This window comes from Scardinius erythrophthalmus, assembly GCF_964197995.2.
Source record: "Scardinius erythrophthalmus genome assembly, contig: HAP1_SCAFFOLD_458, whole genome shotgun sequence".
Taxonomy (NCBI): Eukaryota; Metazoa; Chordata; class Actinopteri; order Cypriniformes; family Leuciscidae; genus Scardinius; species Scardinius erythrophthalmus.
The window spans coordinates 12,883-37,742 of NW_028296157.1; the positions used below are offsets into that span (position 1 = coordinate 12,883).

Here is a 24,860-nt window from a genome sequence, read left to right on the forward strand (position 1 = left end):
TTTTTATCTCACAATTGTGAGTTTACATCTTGCAATTCTGACTCTATTTCTCAAAATTGCGAGATATAAAGTCAGAATTGCGTGATATAGAGTCAGAATTGCGTGATATAAAGTCGTGATTGTGTGTAATAAAGTCAGAATTGCGAGTTATAAACTTTTTCTTGCAATTCTGACTTTATAACACGCAATTGCGACTTTATATTACGCAATTCTGAATTTACGAGTTTACATCTTGCAATTGTGAGAAAAAAAAACTAAGAATTGTGAGATAAAAAATCGCCTAATGAATTTAATGAATTTTTATTCTGTGGCGGAAACAAGCTTCCATATGTAATAGCCTAATTTAAATATAAAAATAAATTGCTCTCTCAAATATCAGGTAAAATAGTACTCATTTTTAATGAGTCTGAACTTTTTTAACCAATGCATTTTGTTATTGAATTAATTTTAAGTATATTTACAATCAGCATTTGCTGTCTTGAATGAATGTTTTCACTGAGCTTATGCGTTGCAGTTGCAGTGCATCAAATGGTGCCTTTGAATTTGTTGAATTTTACCAAAAAAGACATTAGCTGTGTCCCAATTCAGAGGCTGCATCCTTCGAAGGAATACAAGTTTTGAAAGTTATATTCAACTATCTGAAATCAAATTGCTCTCCTTGGTCCATTTATGTACATAATAAAGAGTATAAACTATTTACAAAATCACATATTGATATGTCACGATTTAAACCGCTTTAAAGTGTTTTTATTTTTAAACCGTTGTATTGTTAGATATTTGAGTAAGTTGAAACCCAACAATACTTACATATAAAAGTGTAATCCGGAATTTTTTCTCTCAAAAAATAGAATTTTCACCTGTAAAATGGTTTGTAGGTCGCATTCAAAGGATCCTTCGAATTAGGACAGCTTTCGCCGCGCAGCTATGGTGCAGTCAGCCTTCGAATACAGACTTCAAATGATGCAGTCTCTGAATTTGGACGCAGCTATTATCTTAGAAGGCACCAAGATTTATATATTTAAAATGACTTACATTTTGACAATTATGTTTTTGTCAATGCAGCATTTAAATTACAAAAAAAATATATTGTATTATAGAGTTGTCAAAAAGTACAGACTTCGCAACCAATCTGGTTACTGAAATTTAAAAATGTGCCGATACCAGCATTTCCCTTATGCATTTTGAGCGCTGTTGAACAGTTCCTTAAACACCTCTGATTGGCTATTGTGTTCATGCACTCAACATAGATGTTTGTGATTGGCTACAATGATCAACAGTGACATGTTGAGCACGTCAACACAATGGCCAGTCAGAGGTGTTTAAGAATCCGTTCAACAGCGCTCAAAATGCAAGAGAGAAATGAAAGCTTTAGCGTAAGTTCTGCCAGGAAGACTCAATCGTTCACATCAATCGTGTTCTAATACTTGTAGTATAAAAGATCGGTACTTACACATGTTTTAGTTTGCAGATGCTGACGCCATCAATTACCTCCATCCTCCCCACCACCACCACCAGGACGGTCCCTGTCCATACCTTTGCCTTCAGGCAGGAAATGCAGATTCCGTTACCCTCGGCTTGCGAGCTACGGACGGGGCCTACGCCAAAGAACTTTATAAATGCTTGCTTGCTGGGCTGTTAATAAATGTATGCTTTGTTACGCTATTCTGCCTCCAGAGTCTTTCTGGTAGAAATGCTGGATTCGTCACACTTTTTAAATTTCAGTATCGACTTGGTACCGAAGTCGGTACTTTTGACAACTCGTATTATAGTAGTTCAGCTTCTGTTTTTTGGCTGCATTGGCCTGTGAAACATAAACACACAAAAAAAAATACTTGGTGCAACTGTAAATTGTCTTCAATGTCATGGCACTTGCTTTTCACACTAATCCATTGCAATTCTGAGTTTCCGAATTAGAGCAAACCTAAAGCAGCGCTGGCCCGGTGCACCACATACATGCACAGGAGATCACTTATGTCCTTGACTCCATTGTGCCTGCTTTGATCCCAACAACCAGATGCCATACAGGTGCATCCAGCAGGTGAAAAGGGTTCTTGCCAGGTTGGAAAAAGAGCTTGAGAATAATCACTAATTGGCGTGCTTTTTCCCCTAAAGTTGTCATTGGATTGCTGATAGCTCTTTTTTACGCTGCTTCTCTAGACTCGGCTTCCTCCCTGGTTGCTGCTAGCCCTTCCCTCACATCAACGTGTGGCTCAGGTGTATTCTGGTGCAGATATTTATGTTTTAGATTTCTTATCAAGTATAAATCTATAGTAATAGGCCATTCTGAGGTATTCTAGGACAGTCCTCCTCCAGCGTTCATTTCATGATTGTGTGCGTGCATGTTTTGCTATGATTTCGCTCATCCTCAGCATTCTGGACCACTGTTGTTTGCTGGAGAAACCTGCATCTTTTCATGGTTAGTTTGTGGGTTGTTTTGATGTGGCGTATGTCCATTGGTGCAGCTTCACTCACGCACATCTGTGCTGTAAATATTAGTCACCTATTGGCCTCCTCTGAGCGCTAATACACTGTGATTAGTTCTCCTTCTAACCAAGCAGTAAACATTCAAATGCGTTCAGCTTGTTAATGTTGAGTCCACGGTTTAGAAACAAGCTTCCACTGCTGAGGACTGACTTTTGAGTTATAACCACGCTGAAAACACCTCAAATATTACTGTTGTCCTGTTAAACAGTATCTGCAATGAAATGAAGTCAAAATCAACTTTTTGTTTACTCAGGCTTTGTTTTTTCTTCCTCTGACAGACTGAAATACTCATCAGCTGTCGTCAGAAAATGCAAGGGCTTCCTTGATATGGACAGAAAATGAACAGCATTGCAGCGTTCAGTTAATAATATAGATGTATATTATAATGAAAGATTCATTATTATACATCGTATTATTATTGCAATGAAGCATTACCGCCATGTTAAACTATAGCCTATGGGATTTTCACAGACATCTTAAAGATGGCATCCATAATGATGGCATCATTAGGATGTGATGCTGTTAGGAATAGAAATGTGCATTTGCCATTATTTCATTTTTCACCCATTTATTTTACCCCGTGGTGCCTTATCTAACCGCCAAGGCAACCAGTTCAGCAAACAACAATGCCAGTATATTTCTATTTTCTTTTCTTTCAAATGTGCCAATGCAGTAAATGGAACTGTACATAAACACATGTAACATTGCAACATGACAGAATGATGATGTAAACATTCCAGCGCGAGCGCTTCTGGTTCTGGGGTGTGACTGCATTGGAATAGACAGTTCACAGATGGCGGTGAAGCAATACTAGACGTCGGCCTTATGAAAAACGACAGAATAACCATAATTGTTGGTCCATTGTGAGAGGCAAATGTTAGGGCTAAAGTTGATTTCTGTATGTGATGTCCAGTACTGCTTCACCATTGTTGAGAACAATATCTTCAAGGTGCTAAAACTGAACCATATTTTGTATATTATGTTTTAAATGTATAGATTTTTTCTTGTAAAGCCTTACCTTGTACTGATCGGCGTATCAGACTGTTCATCCAAAAAAATTACAGAAATGACTTGTACAGTAGAAATACCTTTTTGTTATGTACAGACAAAAGTTTTTTTATCTGTATCGTTTTGTTTTCCGTGATTTGGAGGGAACTGCTTGATGAATATGACATAGACATTACAGTGTTGCTTTTGTATAGAATGTTTCTGGTAACCCTGTAATGCTACATTAGCAGTTAGAATAGGCATCAAAATGTTTCTTTTTTTTCTTTTCGTTTTCAACTCTCGTTGGCACTGAAATATTAGAGGATTTGTTGTTCACCTCATGTAAGACTTTGTATTAATTTGATCTTTTCTTTCTCAATTTGTTTTACAAACGTGCTATACAAAACAGCATTTGAAAGCACATTTTTGCGGTCAGACCAATATATACAGATGTTATATATATATAAAACAGGTTCAGTGCTCAACAACAGTAAATTAGTACAAATTCAACAATCAAAATGCAGTTCCTCAATTCCAGACTATGCAATTTCAAAAGGATCTGAACTATTTTAAGTTTGATTTACTAACCTTTTGTTCTTGTTAGGCCAAGGTATGAAAATCTTTTTTGGCAGGTGATTTAAGTTTCTTTTATATTTTTGAGTTTTGGATATTTCTGGTTTATGATTATTTCATTTTCTTTAGACATTAACACAATATGTTGAACAATTATAGTGCATTTTGAAAAGTTCCTTAAAAGTTTTTATGAGTGCAGCTGGTGGAACAGTAACAGTTTAACTCAAGCACAGAAGCTACAGTGTAGTTCTTATTTGATCCATTTTTATTAGATTAGTTAAGCTTTATAGTTACTAGCAAACTTAACATATATTGTTTTCCTTTTTGTGAAATTTTCAATGTAGAATGCAAAGCAAGCTAAGCTGTTTGGTATATACTCCGCTTCAGTATACGTTTGAACATTGATCCAGATATGAAACTCCTCCTGTAGTGTTATAAAGACCTCAGTTTTCACATCTGATGACAAACCAAAGTGTCAGATGATAAATATGACCCTTTTTGCGGTGATGAATTCACCTGTGGAAATGCTTTTCTACTAATCATGTCAAACACAAGAACGTATTCTTTGGTATCCAAACAGTACAAAAAGTGAAGTTGCTTTGAGAAATAATGTCACTTTTATTTTTATTCCACACAGTATGATTTATTCACGTAAAGTATAAAAACTATATATATATATATATATATATATATATATATATATATATATATATATATATATATATATATATATATATATATAGCACAGTGCAATATATATTTTACCAATACCGAACATTTCTTATGACGGCAAATTTGTACACTTGTTCATGATAAACTTTTAGTTATGTACCATACATCTCAAAGTAATTCCATGTCAGTTTTGAGTATATAATGAAAATGCATAAACTGAATATTTTGTTTGTCATAAAACTGATTCACTTGCTTCTAAAGTTAGAATAGAAATTGATGGGACAAAAGAACAGCACAATAATGGCAGGTTCCTGCTATAGATTTGAAAATACAGCAGGCGAACTGCATGTTGAGTTCATTCCCACATATAGATTCGTTGAAATTTGTCATGATGAATGTCTATTTATTTATTTAAATTGTCGATTGCCCTCGACAAACAGAAGTGTGATACTGTAGTGCATGAACATTGCGATTTCATGGTAGCCTTTGAATTATATTGGGACTTGCGTAAATAATAAATTGTGTTTGTAATATCTAAATAGCGTTGAGCAGAACTACAGGTTATGTTTGGATATTGAATATAAAGTGTTTTAGCTCTCTTATGGCCTCAAACAATTATTCAGGTTCTTTGGTAAGACGTGGATTATTGTTTTCACGTTTCCACTCAGTAAAAGCTCAACATACATCACAATGTAATATATAAGACTTTTATTTCATGCAACACGTGTAACTCGGACAGTGTAGTCATTCCAAGAAGGAGTCTGAATTGTCTGTTGTCAAAAGTGTGGTGTATAAAAGACATCTCTGTTGTATGTATTAATGAATCCTAGGTTTTGCTGTTTGCATCCTTGTGGAATGTGAAATTGAATGTTTTGTGTGTTTATCAATCTGTCTGTATTGAAAGTGAAGCACATCTAAACTCCCGGCTGTTGACACATGCAGGGAATGCCACTTGATAAATTTGCATCTGTTTCTTGTTGCATTTTTATTTTGCATCAAAAATCATGAAACTTCGTTAAATATGTTAAGAGAGAATATGTTAAGAGAAATTACATGTTCAAAACAATTTAAGCTCTATGGAGAGGAAGTGTGGTAGTTGTCAATTAAAGAAAATGATTGAAATTCATCTCAGTTTGTAAAAAACGACAATGAATTTACAATGGAAGTCAATGGGGCAAGATACTCTGGAGGCTTTAAAATCAGTCATAAAGTTACACCATCAGATTACTTTTTTGAGTAAAGTAACGAATTACTTTTAAATTACAACAAAATATCTCAGTTACTTTTTCAGGTGAGTTATATTATTTTCCCATTTATTGACTGACACTTCATAATTAAGGTGCAGAGGTGTTGTGTGAACATGACGGTTATTGTAGTTCTAAATGTGAGCAGGCATGCACTCATCGCACTTGCACAAAAACAGATTCAGTATTGCTCAGAATGAATAAAAATAGTGAAAGGCCAACTCAGAATATTATGCAAACCTGCAATAATTAAATATTAAAGGGGTCCTTAATTATGATTTCACTTTTTAATGTGTAATGTTGCTGTTTGAGCATAAACAATATCTGCAAAGTTACGACGCTCAAAGTTCAAAGTAAAGGGAGAGATTTTCTTTTACAGAAATCGCTTTTTAAGGACTACAACAAACGGCTGGTAGGGACTACAACAAGCTTCTTCCCGGGCTGGTGACATCACAAACCCTAAAATTTACATAAACCCCGCCCCCAGTAACACGCAACAAAGGGGTTGAGGCCATGTTGAGCTGCTTTAGAGAAGAGGAAGAGTTGTTGTTTCTGTTTTTTACACTCCTAAGGCTGACAAACTTAGAGAGGTTAAAATTATTTTTAACACTGTTCTTGAACATTATAACCTCAACGTTTGTCTGTGCGCTGCACATTTTAAAGAGAACAGCTTCCAGAAGAGAGTACAAGGCAGGCTATACGCACAAAAGCTTCTCCTGAAAGATCTAGCTATTCCCATTTTGTTGGGACAATCTGTTGTTTATGGATCACAACTTGTAAGTACTGTATGTCTTATAGAACACTTTGTAGTTGTGTTTTCTATTAACAGTTCCAATTATAAGCTGTATGTAGTTGCTATGGTAGCTATGATGTAATTGAAGGGCAAAGCTTTGCCTTCGCTAGCCTGCTAACTAACATTACAGAATTGATGTAGTGTTTACTTTAGCTTTTGTAAGACTATTCAACGCCCCTTAGGAAAATTATCCATGATTTTGTGATCGATTAAATGGTGCAAAAAACACAAAAAAAAAACACACGCCACTCTGAAACGTCCTGTGAAATCCGTGCTTGTAATCCGTTCAGCACAATCCTCTTGTTCGTTAACATTGTCAGGGTCTGAATCGGGCTCGAAATGGTTTGAAATTGGTTTGACACCATTGTTAATATTTACATCTGAGTAGAGCTTGCGGTTATGAAGTGACGGGGCATTCCCCGCTTAAGTGCTGCCAATCACAACACACTCGGCCAACTAACCAATCACAGCACATTCGTATTTCGAAAAGAGGGGCTTCATCAAAAATGACGCGGATTTGAATTTGCATTTCCTTCATTCTGAGGCTTATTCATTTAGCTTTTGGTGTGAAAGGGCCTTAAAATCTGCCAAAACTTTTTTTTGTTGTATTATTAAAAAACAAGCAAACGATCCCAGGTGAGAAAAATGAACACAAAAGTAACATAACGTATTACTTTCTATGAAAAGTAACAAAGCAATGCAATTAGTTACTTTTTTAGGGTGATACTTTAACACGTTACAAAGTAACTTCCCCCAACACTGGCATCAATTATGAATAGAAGCTTGTTTCCGGCACAGAATACATTCTTTTAAAAAATTCACTTGACTTTAATGTTTATATCTTGCAATATTTACTTTTTTTCTCACAATTGCGCATTTATATTTCATAATTATGACTTTTTTTCCCTTAGAACTGGACTTTACTGTAAGTTTTAAAGTCAGAATTGTGAGATATAAACAATCAATTGCGAGAAAAAAGTAAATGTTGCGAGATATAACCACGCAATAAAATAAACTTATATGCACAGACAAGATTAGTAAGCAGTTTTCTCAGACATAGTCTTGTTAACACAGGCAGTCTTGTGCTTTCCAAACAATGTGTAATTTAGTCAGTGCTAGGGTTGCAAAGGGGCGGAAAATTTCCGGTAAATTTCCGGAAAGTTTCCGGTAAATTTCCATGGGAAGTAAAGCTGGGGAATTTTGGAAATATTCATTACCACGGCAACCGCTTGCGCGTCCTCTCTGAAAGTAACTGTACACATAAAAGACGGATAGATACATTATTTAAGGTTATTTCTATTCGTTACAATATTGATATATGAACTTGTTGTCAAGTAAGCCCCGTTGCGAGCATGTGCGTCTCTCTAAACTTTCAGTGTGCTGCACTGCTCTAGTTGACTTCTGCATCTTCCCCCCCGAAAATATCATGTTAATTTTGAAAACATAATTCCTTTTGTGGATCCTCTTGGTCTTTCTTCATGTTTCTTTGACAAATATCAGTGTCTCAGTCTCACGCACGCTGCATGTGAGTTAACCACGCCTACTTATTTACATGTCGCGGTATACACGGAATAAAAAAATCTGTTACGGTTGACATTTTCTTCCGCGGTAACGATATATACCGTCATACCGCCCAGCCCTACTAATGTGGTAAATAAAGTTATGCTAGCTTATTTAGCATCTAACTTATCAGCTTGCTATCTACTAGATGAATACATTTGTATGTGATATTTGCAATTTAACATTTAATAAATATATTTCCCCATAATATCATCAAAACTTACTTCACTTTGTTTAGTCCACAGGCTCAAATGTGTGCCTTCAATAGTCTTGTGCTTTGGGCTTCTGTACATGTGATGGAGGCGTGCACAGTGCCAGTAGGGGGTGTGGTCTCAGTAGCCCTGCTGTAAGCAGTGTGCTATGTGCATGTCATTGAGGAATGGCATGGATATTCAAGTGTATTTGAATGGCATCTGTTTGTTTTAGTCAAGATTATGCTAAAATATACTTTCCTCAACTATATTTAAGTTCCCTATGAAGAGCCAACCCTCAACTTTGAAAATTCCCGTTTATTCCCATAAATTCCTGTTAATTCCCTTAAATTCCCATTAATTCCCATGGAAAGTTTCCATCTTTGAAAATTCCCAGAATTTTGCAACCCTAGTCAGTGCAATGTCTCATCTCATTGACGTCCATTCTAAGTGCATTACTGTACAGATGATTTTTGTTGTGAATTCAAATCATTTTCTAATGAGTTTCTTATGCTGTCAGAAGGACTTCAACTTGTTTTGAACATGGAACATTCCTTGAAAATGTAGTTGGTTTGGTTTTGTTCATAATGTGATTTCAAGTTTGTTAATCAATTTGTCACCACTGAAATTATAAATACATTCTAAGGCCAAACAGTTTATCACTTTTGTGAGACCAAATATAAGACATTTTAATATATATTTTTTAAACCATGTATTAACAAAGCTGTACAGGGCGACCCCAAGCAAAAGTACGTGTGCGTACAGAAGACATTTGACCACATTTGATTTGTCAGTAAGGGGTGATTGTATTTACCCATGTGTTTGTAAGAATATTCTCTTACTTGAAAGGTAGTTTAGAAATTAGTTGTGTGGACAGGGTTTTTATTCTAAAGTATGTGTTTGGAAAGTTTTGTAGTTTATGTTTTTAGAGAAAAGGCTGTTTTTTACTTGTCAAACTGATTATAGTTTATTTTTGATTGGATCTATGGATTGTATTAATGTCATTGCGTTTATTCGAATGTTAAAATGGATTCAAGAATCTAGGTATAAATTTATTTTTTAATTTTGTGATGTGTTGTCTAAACGTACGGAATCCGAAAAGGTATATTACGCTTTAGATATCTGACTGTTTCATTTGGCTGTATCTTTGATATGAAAAATCGTCTGTGTTTCAGTAGCTTTTACGGTTTTATATTTCAAAAAAAAAGAGAGAGAAGCCCAAAAAAAGGATATTAAAAAAACAAAAAATTGTCTGTGTAATTTTGCATGGGTTTGTTTGCCATAGTTGATGATTTAACAGCATATAGGGTATTATGAAGATTCGGGTATATTTCGTTTTGTTATCCATCCTTTTTTGTAATCAGGTGTAGGTCTTATTTTGTCTGGTGTTTTCGTAATTTAGATGATTTATTGTTTTGTTTATCATGTCAGATTGTGAATTCTTTTCCGTGTTTTCGACTCCTCGTCGTCTCATATGGTGAAAGTATCTGGTTTCATGGCTGCTCTTCAATAATCACCAGCAAAACAAAATCGATGTAATTTTATTATTTTCAATTTGACGCAGGTCTTCTGATACTGAAACTGAAATAGAGTTGAAAGATAACTGTTTTTGTTTTGTTTTGCAATATTCCTACATCTCAGTCTTAACCTCAAACTGTATTTTAATGGACTAACATCAGCTGGCCGATACACACCGTGTTCATTGTGTGTACAAGGCAGTTCAGGGTAAATAACAGCATAGTTCATGTGTTTTTTTTTTTAACTCACATAAAATAGAGTACAGTTGTCTCAGGGGCAAATGTGTCCTGCAGTGAGATGTACAGATATTTATTTTTTACACCGTGTTTATGGATTAAGGGAATGTGCCAGATTTTCAAGCATTGCCTTTTCTTTTTGCTTTTTTTTTTAGATACATGCCATTATGAGTTCAAATCTCTTTATCGCTGTTCTGTTGTTTAAAATGTTATGCAACATCTAAAGTTTTGTTATGAAAATGATACAAATCTTATATGTATTGTACAGATTCCACTGATGAACAAGATACAAATGTACACATGGACAGATGCTTAAATTTTGTATCTTTGTCATTTTAATACAATAAAATGTGACTGAAACGAAAACTGTCACAGTATTTAGTTTTCTACTTGCTCAGTTGCTTTATATGCTTTCTAAACAATTAAAGTTTATTACTTGAACACAGAATTTAGCCTAAATGGAACTGTAACTTTTTTGTTCAAAATTAACAAAATTTAAATGAGTCAGCACATCATCAATCCTTTTTCCATCGTCTGTCTTAAAGTCCCCCTGTGGTGAAAATCAAGTTTTTAATGTTGTTTATATGTTTATGTGGTGTTTTTATTATGCTTTAAGACAAACCATGTGCTAATTCATAAGTCAGCACCATTGCTGAGTATTTTCTCTTTAAAACTGCAGTGAACCAAAGACAGTCTCAAAAACACGGTTTGAAATCACTGGTGTTTCTGACGTCACAAACTTCCTTGTAACCAATCATGTCAACGTGCCGGCGGGCTTTAGCATATCATTACTATGCCGTGAAGCAAGGGAGTCTCAAGTGAAGCAAGGTTATCTTTTTTTCTGTTGATATGAAAAATCTGGTAGATTTATCAATATAGCGGGTGTATAATGTATATTAAGATGTTATGATGAACTATATGCCTTTCTCCACTGACGCTCTGAGTTGTTCAAAGCGTTTCTGATGATTTTTAGAAGGCAGCGGTCTGACTCTGAGATGCGAACAGGAACAGGTTTGTGTAAAATTAGCAACACATTATTAGCTGTTTGATAATGTAGTCAAGCAAAAGGCTAATCATATTAATTACCGTTATGGGTCCGACGTTGTAAAGAGCGATACCATTGTGCAGTGTTTACCTCAGTAAGTTGACCGAGTGAATCTGTGAACTGGTGTGAGTGAGTGGAGGCGGGGTTATACGTGTTATTATAAGTGTTATTATAAGTGTTTATATTTTAGACCTGGCAGGATGGTTTTTCGCTGGAAATTGCGTACTTGCATACCCGTGCGTGTCTCGTCATATAAATAAATAGAGAAAAACTGCTCAGGCTACTTTAACGCAAATTATAGTGAGGGAGTGGTACAGTTTAGTTGTCACAATGAGCGAGAAAGGTAAATATTCCATCAGTAATATACCATCAGCTAAATCTCCAACCTCCGGGGAATCACTCTTTTTGCAGAAAAAAAACAACTCAGAGGAGCGTCTGCTGACAAAAAGAGAACGCGACAGAGCTCGTAATAAAACAAGAATCAACATCGGCTTGGCTTTTCGGAGATGGTGAGAACTGAGGGATTTGAAATGTTGTAAAAGTGACCTGGAGATGGTGTTTTTATTTCTCAACAGGTGAGTAAGGTTTTTTTATTGAACAGATAAATTACCATATGTCTAACAGAGCTCATTTAATTATGGTTGTAGCTCTGTGCTGGAATTTATTTTCAAGGAAGTACACTCAAAAAATGTATTTATCCTTAATTTACAGTTTTTCTTGATTGCTTAAACACATTTCTTGAAACTATGCCTCGTATTCTCAAAACTGTAAACACAAATCCATAACGTCTCACCCAATTCCCCAAACATCCTATTTACAGGTCAAATGAAGCTCTACACTCAAAACCATTCACTCTTGCTGAAAAACCAAACTTTGCCCTCAGACAGGACACACAAGCCCTCAAAATCACACACACAACAACATAGTCTTACACACTGGTGCAATAAATTCAAAACAACATTTCCAAAAGTGGTCAGTTATGTCACTTGCGGGCCCCCCTATTTTTTTTTTAACTCTCTCCTCTATTTGTTTTTATATTTACTTACAGTAAGATGTGTGTGACCATCATACGACAGTAAAAGAGCACACACAAACCTTATTCTAATATGGAATTGTATTGGAATGGTAGAATGTTGGTACGTGACAGGAGGGCCTCCACTCAAGGATACAATATGATGAACAAGTCTAAGAATGTTCCACGTATAGTTGAAAATACCATCATTGGCCTAGAAAGATAACATTCTGGGAGTCAAGACTATAAAGGAGAAAGGATGCCCTCTCTTCACTGTTACACTCTGCAGCCACTCTGTGTGACTGTACGACTGCTGGCCTTTTCTTGCAAGAAAATAAACCTCATCAAAGACTATTGGAAATGTTTGCCTCTTATTCAGTGATAGAATTTTGTTTGCCACCACACCTCCCTGAAGGTTCTCAAGGCGATGGTAAAGCGACTCAAATTTGGCCTTACTCGTAGCCCAGCCTCCCTCATTAGTCATACCATTGATAAAGACATGGGCAACTAGAGTGGCTTGAATTTCATCTGACACTGCTTGTCTTCTTGCCCTTCGTCCTCCTCCTTCTTATCCCTCCTCGATCTCTTCCTTCATGTCTTTCTGGATCCATTGTTCCAAAACTCAATAAACTGATTCGGGCCCTTTTATCTATCTATTGAAGGATCTGATTGATGTGTTAAATTTTGACTCTTAGTGTTTCCACTTGGGTAATTGTGTGCTAACTGAGCTGAAGCTGTGCTGACTTCAGTGAACAATATTGAATGCTAGTGCTTTTTAAATGACAACATGGTGTAGGCAATGAGAAATTAAGGGATTTATGTGTAGAGTTTTGCAGTGACAGTTCAACAATCATGTGTCAGGGAAAACAGGGAATAGTGTTTGTAGTTTAGGGAAATGGGTGTGCTTTTTGATAAATGGCATTATGGTTTTGAAATTTTAGTTCAAAAGCCTGGTTATAGTGTTTAAGCAATCGAGAAAAACTGTAATTGAAGAACGTTTTAACAAAATTTGATTTAGTTTATCAAAAAAATAATAATCTGTTTAGTTGAGTCAACACAATTTAGTTGGTTTAGGTCATATTATTTTCTTATAGTATGTTTAACTTAACTTTTGTGTATTACATTTTTGTATTTACATTTTTACATTTTTTATTAATTTAATGAGATTTAATTTTCATACATTCAATCAAGCAGTTTCGTCATTATTATACACGATTTATATATTGAATAAGTAAGAAAAGATAGTCATCTGTATTGACATTAGTATTGATCACTGAGTGTCTACAGTCTAATCACAAGTGCCAGTCTTCTGCATAATGGTAACCACAACATTCAAAAATAGAAACTCCTCTATGTCCAACATAACTGCACATAAAGCACTAATATAATCTACAACATATTTCCCTTCACCAAAAAAAAAAAAAAAAAAAAAACACTTACTCCTTACATTTATTCTCCTAATGTCCCCTGTTGTAAGTCCCCTTGCAAAGCATGCTGGGAACTACAGATCCACTGCCCAGTTAGTAGACAACAAAATTGATTCATGTAGTTTTAACCCAAATGAATTAAGTAAATTACATTTAGCACATTTTAATTAATTAACCTCAACAAAATAATTTTATGAGTGTACTGTTCTATTAATGGGTAATGCTACAGTAATGTCTTCAGCTAGTCGACTTGAGATCCTTTCCGTCTAGTAGTGAATGTTGCAGTAGTGAAATCTCTCTCTCTCTCTCTCTCTCTCTCTCTCTCTCTCTCTCTCTCTCTCTCTCTCTCTCTCTCTCTAGTAATGAGAAAAAAAAACATATTCATCCGCACAGTCACAGCCGAAGCACAACCAAAACAATGTTCTTCCGCAAAATGCATGCAGTTCTGTTTTTCCACTACTAGAGGGCCCTAGTTACCTTGCTATGAGAAACCGTCATTCAGTGGTCATTTAGTCATAGCTATATCAGTTTTATTATCAGCAAATGCATCATAAAAAGAGTTAGTGCAAGTTAAAAACTGCAATACAGTTCAAGGGGGGAACTGCTTAACAGTGCTGATAAAAATACAAACAACTTTATTTAAGCAAATTTGTCATTGTTATTTTGATTAATGTGAAAAGATAAAATGTTCTGTATGAAATTAAACTATTACACTGTAAAAATATATATATTTTTTTGGTTTATCTTTAAAAAGTAAGTAACCTGGTTGCCTTAATAAAAAAATAAAAAATTGTTAATACAATGAAGGAGATTGATTTAATCAACAGAAACTCAAAATATTATGTTATCTGAACCACATAAATAATCAAAGTTGATTTGAAAAAGAAAAAATGTTGTGAAAACAAATCATGAAAATATTTTTTACAGTGTACAATTTAAAGTTGTTTATCATGACCTCCATATGGTGCAATATTATTTGAGTCCTTTTTCTATGGAAACAGTATTTGTGAAAAGCCATCATCAGTATACCAAGCATTAACATTGCCATGTGCGGGGTTTTATGAGCATGCTTTCGCCTGTGCAAATGAAAGCTGAAAACACATGATAATGTCTGCACCTGATGCTGTTTTGTCAAACCAAAATACTATAAAAATCTGACTGGAGTCGGTTTTAGTTCCTCTGAACAGGTTTGTAGTTGTCATTTCCTCTTTCCAAATCACAAACTGAACCACAAACACACACACACACACACATGCACAAAGACAGAACCTTGTGACATATTCACAGAAAGGACTCGTCATATTTTTAGAATTTTATTTTATTTTTCACTATGCAAATTTTTTTTTGCACCAAGAACAGTTTTCATTTTGCTTAAAGGGATTGTTCACCCAAAAATGAAAATTAGCCAATGATTTACTCACCCTCAAGTCATCTGAGTTATATAAAAAAATGTCCTGGCTTTTCCAAGCTTTATAATGGGAGTCAGTGGGTATATTTTTTGGGAAGTCCATCAAAGCGCATCCATCCATGATAAAAGTGCTCGAAGCGTGCTAGTGTCAGCAAGTGTTACTCTTTTGGCGCAAGTCGACTTGCGTACCGCCGTCTGCCGGAAGCTAGTTATTTTAGTTGATAAAGTTTTAAATATGGATATTTTCCTTACACAAACGCATCGCTTCACTTCAGAAGGCATTTATTAACCCCCGCAGAGCCGCTTCGAGCACGTCAAGTCGACTTGCGCCAAAAGAGTAACACTTGCTGACACTAGCACGCTTCGAGCACTTTTATCATGGATGGATGCGCTTTGATGGACTTCCAATAAAATATACCCATTGACTCCCATTATAAAGCTTGGAAGAGCCAGGACATTTTTTAATAACTCTGATTGTATTCGTCTGAAAGAAGAATGTCATATGGCTTCAGGGTGAGTAAATCATGGGCTAATTGTCATTTTCGGGTGAACTATCCCTTTAAGCAAAATATAAAGTATTGTTTTCTGAAAAATATATCAAAATGAAGTTTATGCTTAAAACAAGAAAAATATCTGAAAAAATGATTCTTATGCCATTTTGCTTCTCTAGTAAATGTATCTTGATTTCAGCATGTTTAGATATTTGTTCTGATAGATATATTCTAGGTAAAATTGTATTCCCCATGATATGAGCCCTTTGTGCAGTTCAGTGCTATTTTAGTATCGATGTTAAATAATGTAAAAAAACATTATTTTTAAATAAAATACTTCAGGTCAGTTAAGTCTTAAACACACTAAATTCATCCATAGTTGCAGCAGGCAGATTTTTTTGTCTCAGGTGTCTCTTTTTTAATGGGGGCCCCAACGACTAACCCGTGCCAGTCATTTCGGGTGGGTATTTTTCCTTTCAGGAAGAGGTTATATATCCCTCTGCCCAAGGTCTCAAACGCTTCGCTGACGTTCATATTGTCCTTTGTAGACACTTCAAGATAAGCCACCATGTTGAGTTTTTTAGCCAGCGCTTCTCCTTCACTCTTCCTGACCTGTCGTCCCACAGCCAGGTCACACTTATGACCCACAAGCAAGAAGAACATGGGGTTTGGTTTCACATAGTCCAGGACTTCCTGATGCCAGCTGCAAACACGATCAAACGTCTGTCGCTGTGAGACATCAAACATCAGAATGCAGCCCACAGAATTCCTCATGTAAGACTTACAGATGGACCTGCAGCAAAAAATGGTCAAAGTCATGTATGTTGAAGTTGTTTCAGTTGAGGAACTCTTAAAATGTACAGAAGACAGGGTTGTCACTTGAACTCAAGAGGTTTTTCAGGGCGGGTTTATTTTTTTATAGTTGAGTCTCCACATCGACACAAACTTTAAAGTCTTCACTACAACAAACTATTGTACATTTTCACAGTTATTTGTAGGAAAAAAATATATAGATAATTTAACCATGTAAAGCCTGACTTATGTAATAATAGTTAAAAAAAACTTTTTTTTATGAAACCATTTATTGAAACTTAAAAAAAAAAAAAAAAAATTCAGCAAAAAACTATTGGCAACACTTAAATGCTAATTTAAGTGTTGCCAATAGTTTTTTGCTGAACAGTGATGGAGTTTTTGCTCTGATAAAATATGACAACAGACATGTTAGAAGGGTGTTTTTCTAACATAATCCTTCAGCAAAAGATGTAAATATCTCCAATGGCAGCTGCAGAAAGTTTTTAATTTCATATTGAAAAAAATAAAATGTACTGTAAGTAAGGGATAATGTAGGCCCTACATCCAGCCGGTTGTTATCTCAGATTAAACCCCTGACAGGGTGATGAGGTCTTGCATCAGCCTGAAGGGGGTTTATTCTGAGTTAACAAACGGCTGGATGTACATTATCTCGCTTATTACACGTATCCCGCCACATAAGTAAATATTGATCTGAGTTGAAATATTTTATTAGGTCTTTAAACGCAAAGATTTCGCGGAGAGAGCAGTCGCAAGTTCAAACTAGGCGGACATTTAAGAGATACGGTATACAGTCATACAGTTTATTACAGCATTTCCCCACATAAATGATTATGGAGATAAGAGATATACTGATTTCAGATTAAACTAAAATTTGACTGAGTTTTAATATTTTATTAGCTCACCAAAAACAAAACTTCCACGAAGAAAAAACATTCACACTGTAAACCCTAACACTCAAAATAATTAATTGGTTTGAGTAGGGCAAACTTAAATTAAACTAATCAGTTCAGTCAAATTAACTTTTATTAGTATTTAGCACTTTCTTTTTCTTTCAAGTTCAGAGAACTGATATATTTTAAGTTAACTGAACTATTTCATAGTTTTGAGTTTTAAAAAATGGGGGGGGGGGATGCTAAGTTAATGTTAATGCTAAGTGGGAGATTTTAGTGATTAATGTTTTATGCTAATTTAGAAGAATTTCTGTTAATGTTGGTTTTTGGAGTTACCATCATGATGACAAGTGGTGCTTGGTTTGAGATCAAGTATGTAATAAGCTTTATTTTGCTGCACTCATACAGCAAGTGCAATATAACATTCTATTGTTAACATGTTAGCTAATCAGCAAGTTAGGATTTATTGAACTAGCTTGATAAAGCTAGCTATGTTTATACTAATACAAATGTTCACATTGAGGTTACATGAAAATTTGAAGTCATAAAATATATTGACAAATTATATTGACATGATTTCTCTCAACATGGGGACAGGAGAGCTGTCGGTCAATACATGGGAAAACAAAGTAACTAGCGTTACTTATTTGAAAAAGTAACTCAGATATTTTGTTGTAAATTTTAAAGTAATGCATTACTTTACTAGTTACTTGAAAAAAGTAATCTGATTACAGATAATGTGACCCCCAACACTTGTCCGGAGTGCACAGTTCACACTTTATTTTCTACTCTACCTTCAGGATTGGAGTTCACATAAACTTTAAACTTGTCTTAATGGGGTGGTTGATTCTGATTTCACATTTCTAACTTTAGTTAGTGTGTAATGTTGCTGTTTGAGCATAAACAACATCTGCAAAGTTACAATGCTCAAAGTTCAAAGCAATGGGAGATATTTGCTTTTAAAGAAATCACTTTTTAAGGACTACAACAAACGGCTGATAGGGACTACACAACATTCCTCCCAGGTTAGTGACATCACAAACCCCGTCCTTGTAACACGATTTATAGATTATCAAGACAGAATATGCTAATCAATGACTAGAAGATAACTACACATAAGCACATAAATTCATCAACTAATCATTCAGAAACATCCTATTGCATTCTACATATTGTCACTTCTTGAGTCTCTCCATCATTGTCTGAATCTGGTTTGAACATAAAAGGCTAAAAGTTTTTAAAATGTTTAGTGCATGTTTGTGTGAGGTAAAAGGACACAAGCTCTTGAAGCTCCGCCCTCTGCGCCGGGAGCAGCAGCTCATTTGCATTTAAAGGAACAGACACAAAACGGTGCGTTTTTGCTCACCCTCAAAAATTGACAATTTTAACATGATATATAAAAATATCTGTTGGGTATTTTGAGCTAAAACTTCACATACACACTCTGGGGACATCAGAGACTTATTTTATATCTTGTGAAAAGGGCATTATACCACCCCTTTAAAAAAAGAAAATTAATTAGTGAGCAGAAATCAACAGAGTAAGAACAAAAAGCACAGAGTACCATCAGTTTTAACTATTCCTGTATAATATTGGGTGCGTTTAGTTGACAACAACTCACCGAAATCTTTCCTGGCCCGCAGTGTCCCACAGAAGGAGTTTGATCACAACATCAGGGTCAAAGTTCATGTTATGCACCTTAAAATCAATTCCCAGAGGAGACTGAGAGGATTCATCAAATGTTCCTTCAGTGAAGCGATGCAGAAGAGACGATTTCCCTACAGCTGAGTCTCCAAGAATAACTATCCCAAATCTCAAGTTCCACGGTATTGTTTCTTGCATTGTGAATGGCTTTGTTACGATGACAAGCAGCTCTGTTAGTGTTAGAACTAGTGCTAAAACTCTTTACTATAAGTCTTTACTATAGGCCTTGCCCTCTGGTGACTGAACAAACAGGTTAAAAAGCACAAAGAGGGAGAGGTTTGAAGTATAATAGATACACACCTATTTCACAACAATGGTGGCCTGTGAAAACGTGGCATTACAAACTGAAATCTCATACTGTTGCACAATAAGATACCGTTTATCAGTGAGAGAATTTGATATGTACACAGCAAAAAAGATTGTCTTACTAAACATTCTTAAATCAAGACATCTTTATTTGAGAAGCAAACTGACATGATATTAAGTCTTGCTTTCTGAAGAAAATTCTCAAACGGGGTAAGAAAAATAATCTTGTTTTCCCTTTGAATTAAGTTTATTTTTCTGACCCCATTGACATTTTTTTTCTTGTTTTAAGCATAAACTCACTAAGTTGATTTCTGTTTTGAACAAATTTTTCTGTTTTGTAGATTTAAAATCTGCGTTTTCCCAAAAATTCTTAGGAGTATGTCATAATATCAAACACAAATTATAACTATACACATGATTAAGATGTTTTTAAAGTCAACTTGAAAAAGTTTTTCATGTTGGCTGCAAGGCAATAAAAACATTTTAAACATTTTAAAAATACCTTTGTCCTAATAATGTTCTATAATATATAAAAACACTCACAATTGTTCACTTAAAGGTGTCATAACATGAAAAATCGAATTTGCGTTGATCTTTTGACATATAAGAGATCTTTTTACCATTAAAACACCCTGCAACTTTAATAGCTTAAAATATCCTCCTCATTATAAACAAAGCACTTATTTAATCAAGCTGCAAAAATTTACATATGCCTGCATCCAGAGCAAAACATCAACAAATATTTTTGCATCATCGCACCAGAGTAAATTGAAGCGTAGAGGAACGTTCGTGTTTAAACAGCTCATTTGCTCATATCTGCAGAGACTTCAGAAGGATACCAGTGTCAGGAACAAGCAAATGGTTTATTTTTAATGGCGTACCAGATTGCCTCAGAGGATTATATGCAGGGCTTGACATCAACACCCGCCAACTCGCCAAATGTGGGTGGATCTCAGCAGTGGCGTGTAACGCAGTCAACCTAACCACTTTGGCGGGTTGAATTTTATATATAATATACACATTTTATAGTCTTTTATAAAAAGCATCTGAAATAAACTAGTGCAATGTAGTGTTGTCAAAAAAATAGATTTTTCGATAGATACCGATACTGAATTATCTGAAATGCTTCCAATAATCATTTTCCGCAGAATATATACACGATACCAGCGTCTCTTTCTCGCTCTCTCATCTCTCTGACAGCGAGTTGATGAGATGTTTTAAGTGAACGTAAACAGTTGAGAAAGAAAACGCACGTGTAACAGTATAATGGATCTGTGCGTCAGGTCTTAAAGGTGGTATCAGTGATTTCAGGCCCAAAAATATTTTTATCACATTCATCTAATCTTTCCTAACGATCCGCTAGCTGCCCGCCCCATAAGCATGCCGTCAAAAAAACGCGTCTCTGTAGGCAGCCTAGGCTCTGAGATCTGCGCACAAAAACAAATGGTTTAGCCAAACAATCAAAACCAAAACAAATAGTGTTCCAACCAATCCCCCCGACAGGGGGAGGGTGTTGTGAGGTTTTGTGCTCGTGCACAGCTGCATGCGAAGTCAAAGCTGAAGAAAAAGCTGGCTCAAAACCTCACAACACCCTCCCCCTGTCGGTGATTGGTTGGAAAACTATTTGTTTTGGTTTTGACTTGAGTGTTTGCCTAAACCATTTGTTTTTGTGTGCAGATCTCAGAGCCTAGGCTGCCTACAGAGACGCGTTTTTTTGACGGCATGCTTATGGGGCGGGCAAGCTAGCGGATCGTTAGGAAAGATTAGATGAATGTGATAAAAATATTTTTGGGCCTGAAATCACTGATACCACCTTTAAAGTGACAGCAGCCTAATGTATCTGCTGCCAAATTACGAGATGATATTCAAAATATCTATATGGCAGTTTTTCCCAATGTTATCAATGTCAAAATTGCAACCAGTGAAAATGCTGAGTGGCTAGTAACTGGAAAACCAAAAGCCACTGTGGCTGGTGAGCAAAAAAGTTAATGTCAAGCCCTGATTATATGTTTGTTCGGAGCATTTGACTGCAGATTGTTTGGTAAACGAGGTACAGTGTAATGGAGTTTGCAAAGAAACTTGTTAAAAGATGAAGCAGCCAACTGTAAAGGATCTGACCACAGCTGCATCACAAACCGTAAGTAAATTATTTAATAATGCTTTCTGTAAATGACGGTTTTATATGGATAATGTTTTTAAAACGCTTACTCGTGTGCAATAGCGAGTGGGCGTTGATACGGTTTCCTATGCAATGACGTTAGCCAATCATAACAGTGGGCGTTTACTGAAAAGCCTTAAAGTAGCCGTCCCTTAAAAGGTCAGAACGAAGGTTGAAAATATATTTTTTTTGTGCCTAAAAAATTAACATTATAAGTGAACCTCAATTCCATGCCATGACCCCTTTAAGACAGTCCCGTGTCCTGCTGTTAGCACAGGGAGAACCGCCGAGAGTTGATGTTCATCTTGGTGACCCCGATGACCTTGAGTGTCGAGGACAGGCCTAATCCAGGAGACATGGGAACGTCACATAAATCTGACATGTCGTCTCGCTCCTCCAGCTCAAACGTGGCATCGTTCAGCATCTTGCGATGTTGGCTGCACGTCTGCACGATTCTCTGGTTGTTAATATCAGTGCGCAGGTGCATTAGCTGACGTGCGAGCTGCTGGTCCTGTAAACGCATCTCTGCCTGCAAAGGGATAAAAAAGGTAAACAGTTACTGAAGCTTGAATATACATTAGAGAAACACTGTTTAAACTTTCCCTGGTGCTTTAAGTCAAGTCACCTTTATTTATATAGTGCTTTTTACAATACAGATTGTTTCAAAGCAGCTTTACAGAGATTACAGGAAAATAATGCAACAAAGTTTGTTTCTGCGGTACAGCAGATCTGTATTGATCTTTACATTGTTTACAACAGTTGGTGGCAACAAAAGTCTATAAATCAGTGATTCCCTCACCAAACTGATTAATCGGACTAACAGCAATGGAAATAAAAGTTGTGAAAACAGTCAATCAAAAAGAATGCTTCAGATTTATGATATGTATAAATTAAAAATGTCCTTTGAATTGCTGATTTGGTGCTCAAGAATTTTTTTTATTGTGCTGCTTAATTTTTTTTGAGTATATATATATATATATATATATATATATATATATATATATATATATATATATATATATATATGGACATTAAATTGATTATTTACATTAAAGTGGCAGTAAAGGCATTGTTAACATTTTTTTTTTCTATTTCAAATCAATGTTCTTTTGAACTTTCTATTTATCAAAGAATCCTGAAAAAATGTATCATCTTTTCCACAGCACAACTGGTTTCAACATTGATAATAATCATAAATGTTTCTTCAGCAGAAAATCAGCATATTAGAATGATTTCTGAAGGATCATGTGACACTGAAGACTGGAGTAATGATGTGGAAATTTCAGCTTTGCCATTAAGAATAAATTATACTTTAAAATATATTCAGATAGAAAACAGTTCAGTTGAATTGTAATATTTCACAATACTACTGTTCCACTTTATTTTTGATCAAATATATGTAAACCTTGGTGAGCAGAAGAGACTTCTCAATTAACTTTTGACTGATAATGTACTGTATATACACACACTTTTATGTATTTGTTTTATATGTTTATATATTGTTTAATATGTTTTTTTTCCTTCCACAAATACAACAAAGCAGTTTTATTTACTCGTTTCTAATTCATTTAAACAGAAACCAAGGTGAAAAACTCACCAGCTCTTTCTTGAGCCACTCCAATGCTTGGTCTATACTTCCAAATCCCAGTCTGTTCCCTGATGGTTGCCTCCCTTCACGGATCACACCAGCTTCCAGTGACGGCTTGGCCCACTTAAGAGAACCTGATGTTTTTTGTTTGTTACCCGGTGTCTCTGAGACTCTGTGGCTCTGGGCGAGCATCTCCTCCAGCTGAGCTCTCCAGTCCAGGGAAGACGGCTTTCTGGTCTCGAGCTTCAGCTTCTCAGTCAAAGCCTTCAAACTGGAGAGGTGGTCGTCCTGCGCTGCAGCAAGGCTTTCTGGGCTTCTTAAGGGCTCATCTGCATGTGGCACTGCCATTGGCTTGAGGGACATTTCCTCTACACTTGCAGGGAAACTAAAAATCATTCACTGGAAAAGTGGGAAAAGTTGGCAGACCAACATCACTGTTGGATTGTTCAAGAGACCTGGATGGCTCCAGCAATAGTCCCGGATTTAAAGCCAAAATATGCACAGATTTCATGGAAGTTCAAAACTGCAAAAATCTTTTGTTTCAGAGAACTTGCATAACACACACATATGATTTATTATAAAGACGATATGTTTAAAAAATGGTGTCGATGCAGCTTTCTAGAGGCTCTCCAAACAAGAACTGCAGATGTTTCAGTCCTTGAAATTATGATTATGATCTGAAATATAATAGAAACACAAATTCATCATACCATGCAAAAAGTGAATACTGAAATCTACCTCTATGCTTAAATGTGATAAACTATCTTATAATCTACAAATCGTCTTGTAAAAGAAACATACCTGTGCAGTTCTGTAATGAGGACAGTTTATCAACAAGTTCACTCACACTTGTTTTACTTGTTAGTCTTCTTTCATAATATCTACTTCCTTGAAACATTGTTCTTGATTCATCATCGACTTGAGAAATGACAAGCACTAATCCTGGATCAGAGAAAGCAAACAGACACCAAGAAAATGGGTCGATATATCTTAGAAACAAACAGTTGTGTAAAGTATTTGAGTAAATGTAATCAGTGTCGATACTTGAGTATATTTTTGGCTGCTTTGTAGTTTGACTGAGTATCAAGGATATTAACAGCTTGTACTCTTAAGTTGACTACATTTTTGAATAAGTATCTGTACTCTTTACTCCAATACGTTTCTGAAGATTAAAGCAAATACTGGTCACATTTTGCATGGCACTTAACTTTCTGCAGCAGTTTATTTCTGCCAAAAAAGAAGTGATATTGCCATCTTCAGGGCATTGAAGGTACTATATCTTGTGCGTTTTGCCCTCACTCACCCAAACTTGTCAACAAGGCTCCTTTAAGTGAACGAGTGCATTATTAGCAGGTAGTTGTGAATCACAGGTGTTTTATATATGAGATGAGGACATGACCACAGCCACTGATGAGGCCGAAACCAGCATGTAATGCAAGAAGGCTTTGACTTTAATTTTACCTAACATTATTTTATTTAATTGTTATATTGAAGAGAGATTTTTGAATTATATTGATATATTTAAGCCCTTTTTGAGCACTTGAGCTTAACTGAGACTTGAGTGTTTGTAGACGTTTAAGAGGCTGTTCTGTTAACCTTGATTTATTGCAATTTTGAGGTGTTCAGTTTTATTTTGACTTTAGAGAATAAAAGTGATCGCTTTACTCACAAATCAACTGCTTCTTATTTTCCACTGGCATTTCTCTTAGGTGTTGAGAACTAGTGCATCTTTAAACCTACATTCAATACAAGCAAAACAC

The 24,860-nt window shown here is 35.6% G+C and overlaps 2 protein-coding genes across 3 annotated transcripts; both read right to left on the reverse strand.

The window, feature by feature from the left end:
* Positions 1-16,010: 16,010 nt before the first annotated feature.
* LOC308686578 (ras-related protein Rab-39B-like) lies at positions 16,011-19,212 on the reverse strand (the record flags this gene model as incomplete). Its single annotated transcript, XM_081395009.1, has 2 exons — positions 18,966-19,212; positions 16,011-16,434 (listed from the first exon to the last, which is right to left on the reverse strand). The coding sequence occupies exons 1-2, from the start codon at positions 19,184-19,186 to the stop codon at positions 16,011-16,013; spliced, it is 645 nt and encodes a 214-aa protein (XP_081251135.1). The 5' UTR covers positions 19,187-19,212.
* A 1,936-nt stretch (positions 19,213-21,148) lies between these two features.
* Positions 21,149-24,018, reverse strand: LOC308686576 (protein FAM167A-like). 2 transcript variants are annotated; one of them, XM_081395007.1, is made up of 3 exons: positions 23,902-24,018; positions 23,110-23,777; positions 21,149-22,041 (listed from the first exon to the last, which is right to left on the reverse strand). In XM_081395007.1, the coding sequence occupies exons 2-3, from the start codon at positions 23,494-23,496 to the stop codon at positions 21,781-21,783; spliced, it is 648 nt and encodes a 215-aa protein (XP_081251133.1). In that variant the 5' UTR covers positions 23,497-23,777; positions 23,902-24,018; the 3' UTR covers positions 21,149-21,780. The 2 variants fall into 2 exon arrangements, with proteins under 2 accessions (XP_081251133.1, XP_081251134.1); XM_081395008.1 differs by lacking the exon at positions 23,902-24,018 and having other exon boundaries at positions 23,110-23,835.
* Between the last annotated feature and the right edge of the window lie 842 nt (positions 24,019-24,860).

Bases quoted from the DNA above. Each gene is read 5' to 3' on its own strand.
- LOC308686576 (XM_081395007.1), bottom strand. From the start codon at position 23,496: ATGATTTTTAGTTTCCCTGCAAGTGTAGAGGAAATGTCCCTCAAGCCA. The intron at 22,042-23,109 runs GTGAGTTTTTCA...ATCCCTTTGCAG, and splicing joins AGTGGCTCAAGAAAGAGCTG to GCAGAGATGCGTTTACAGGA.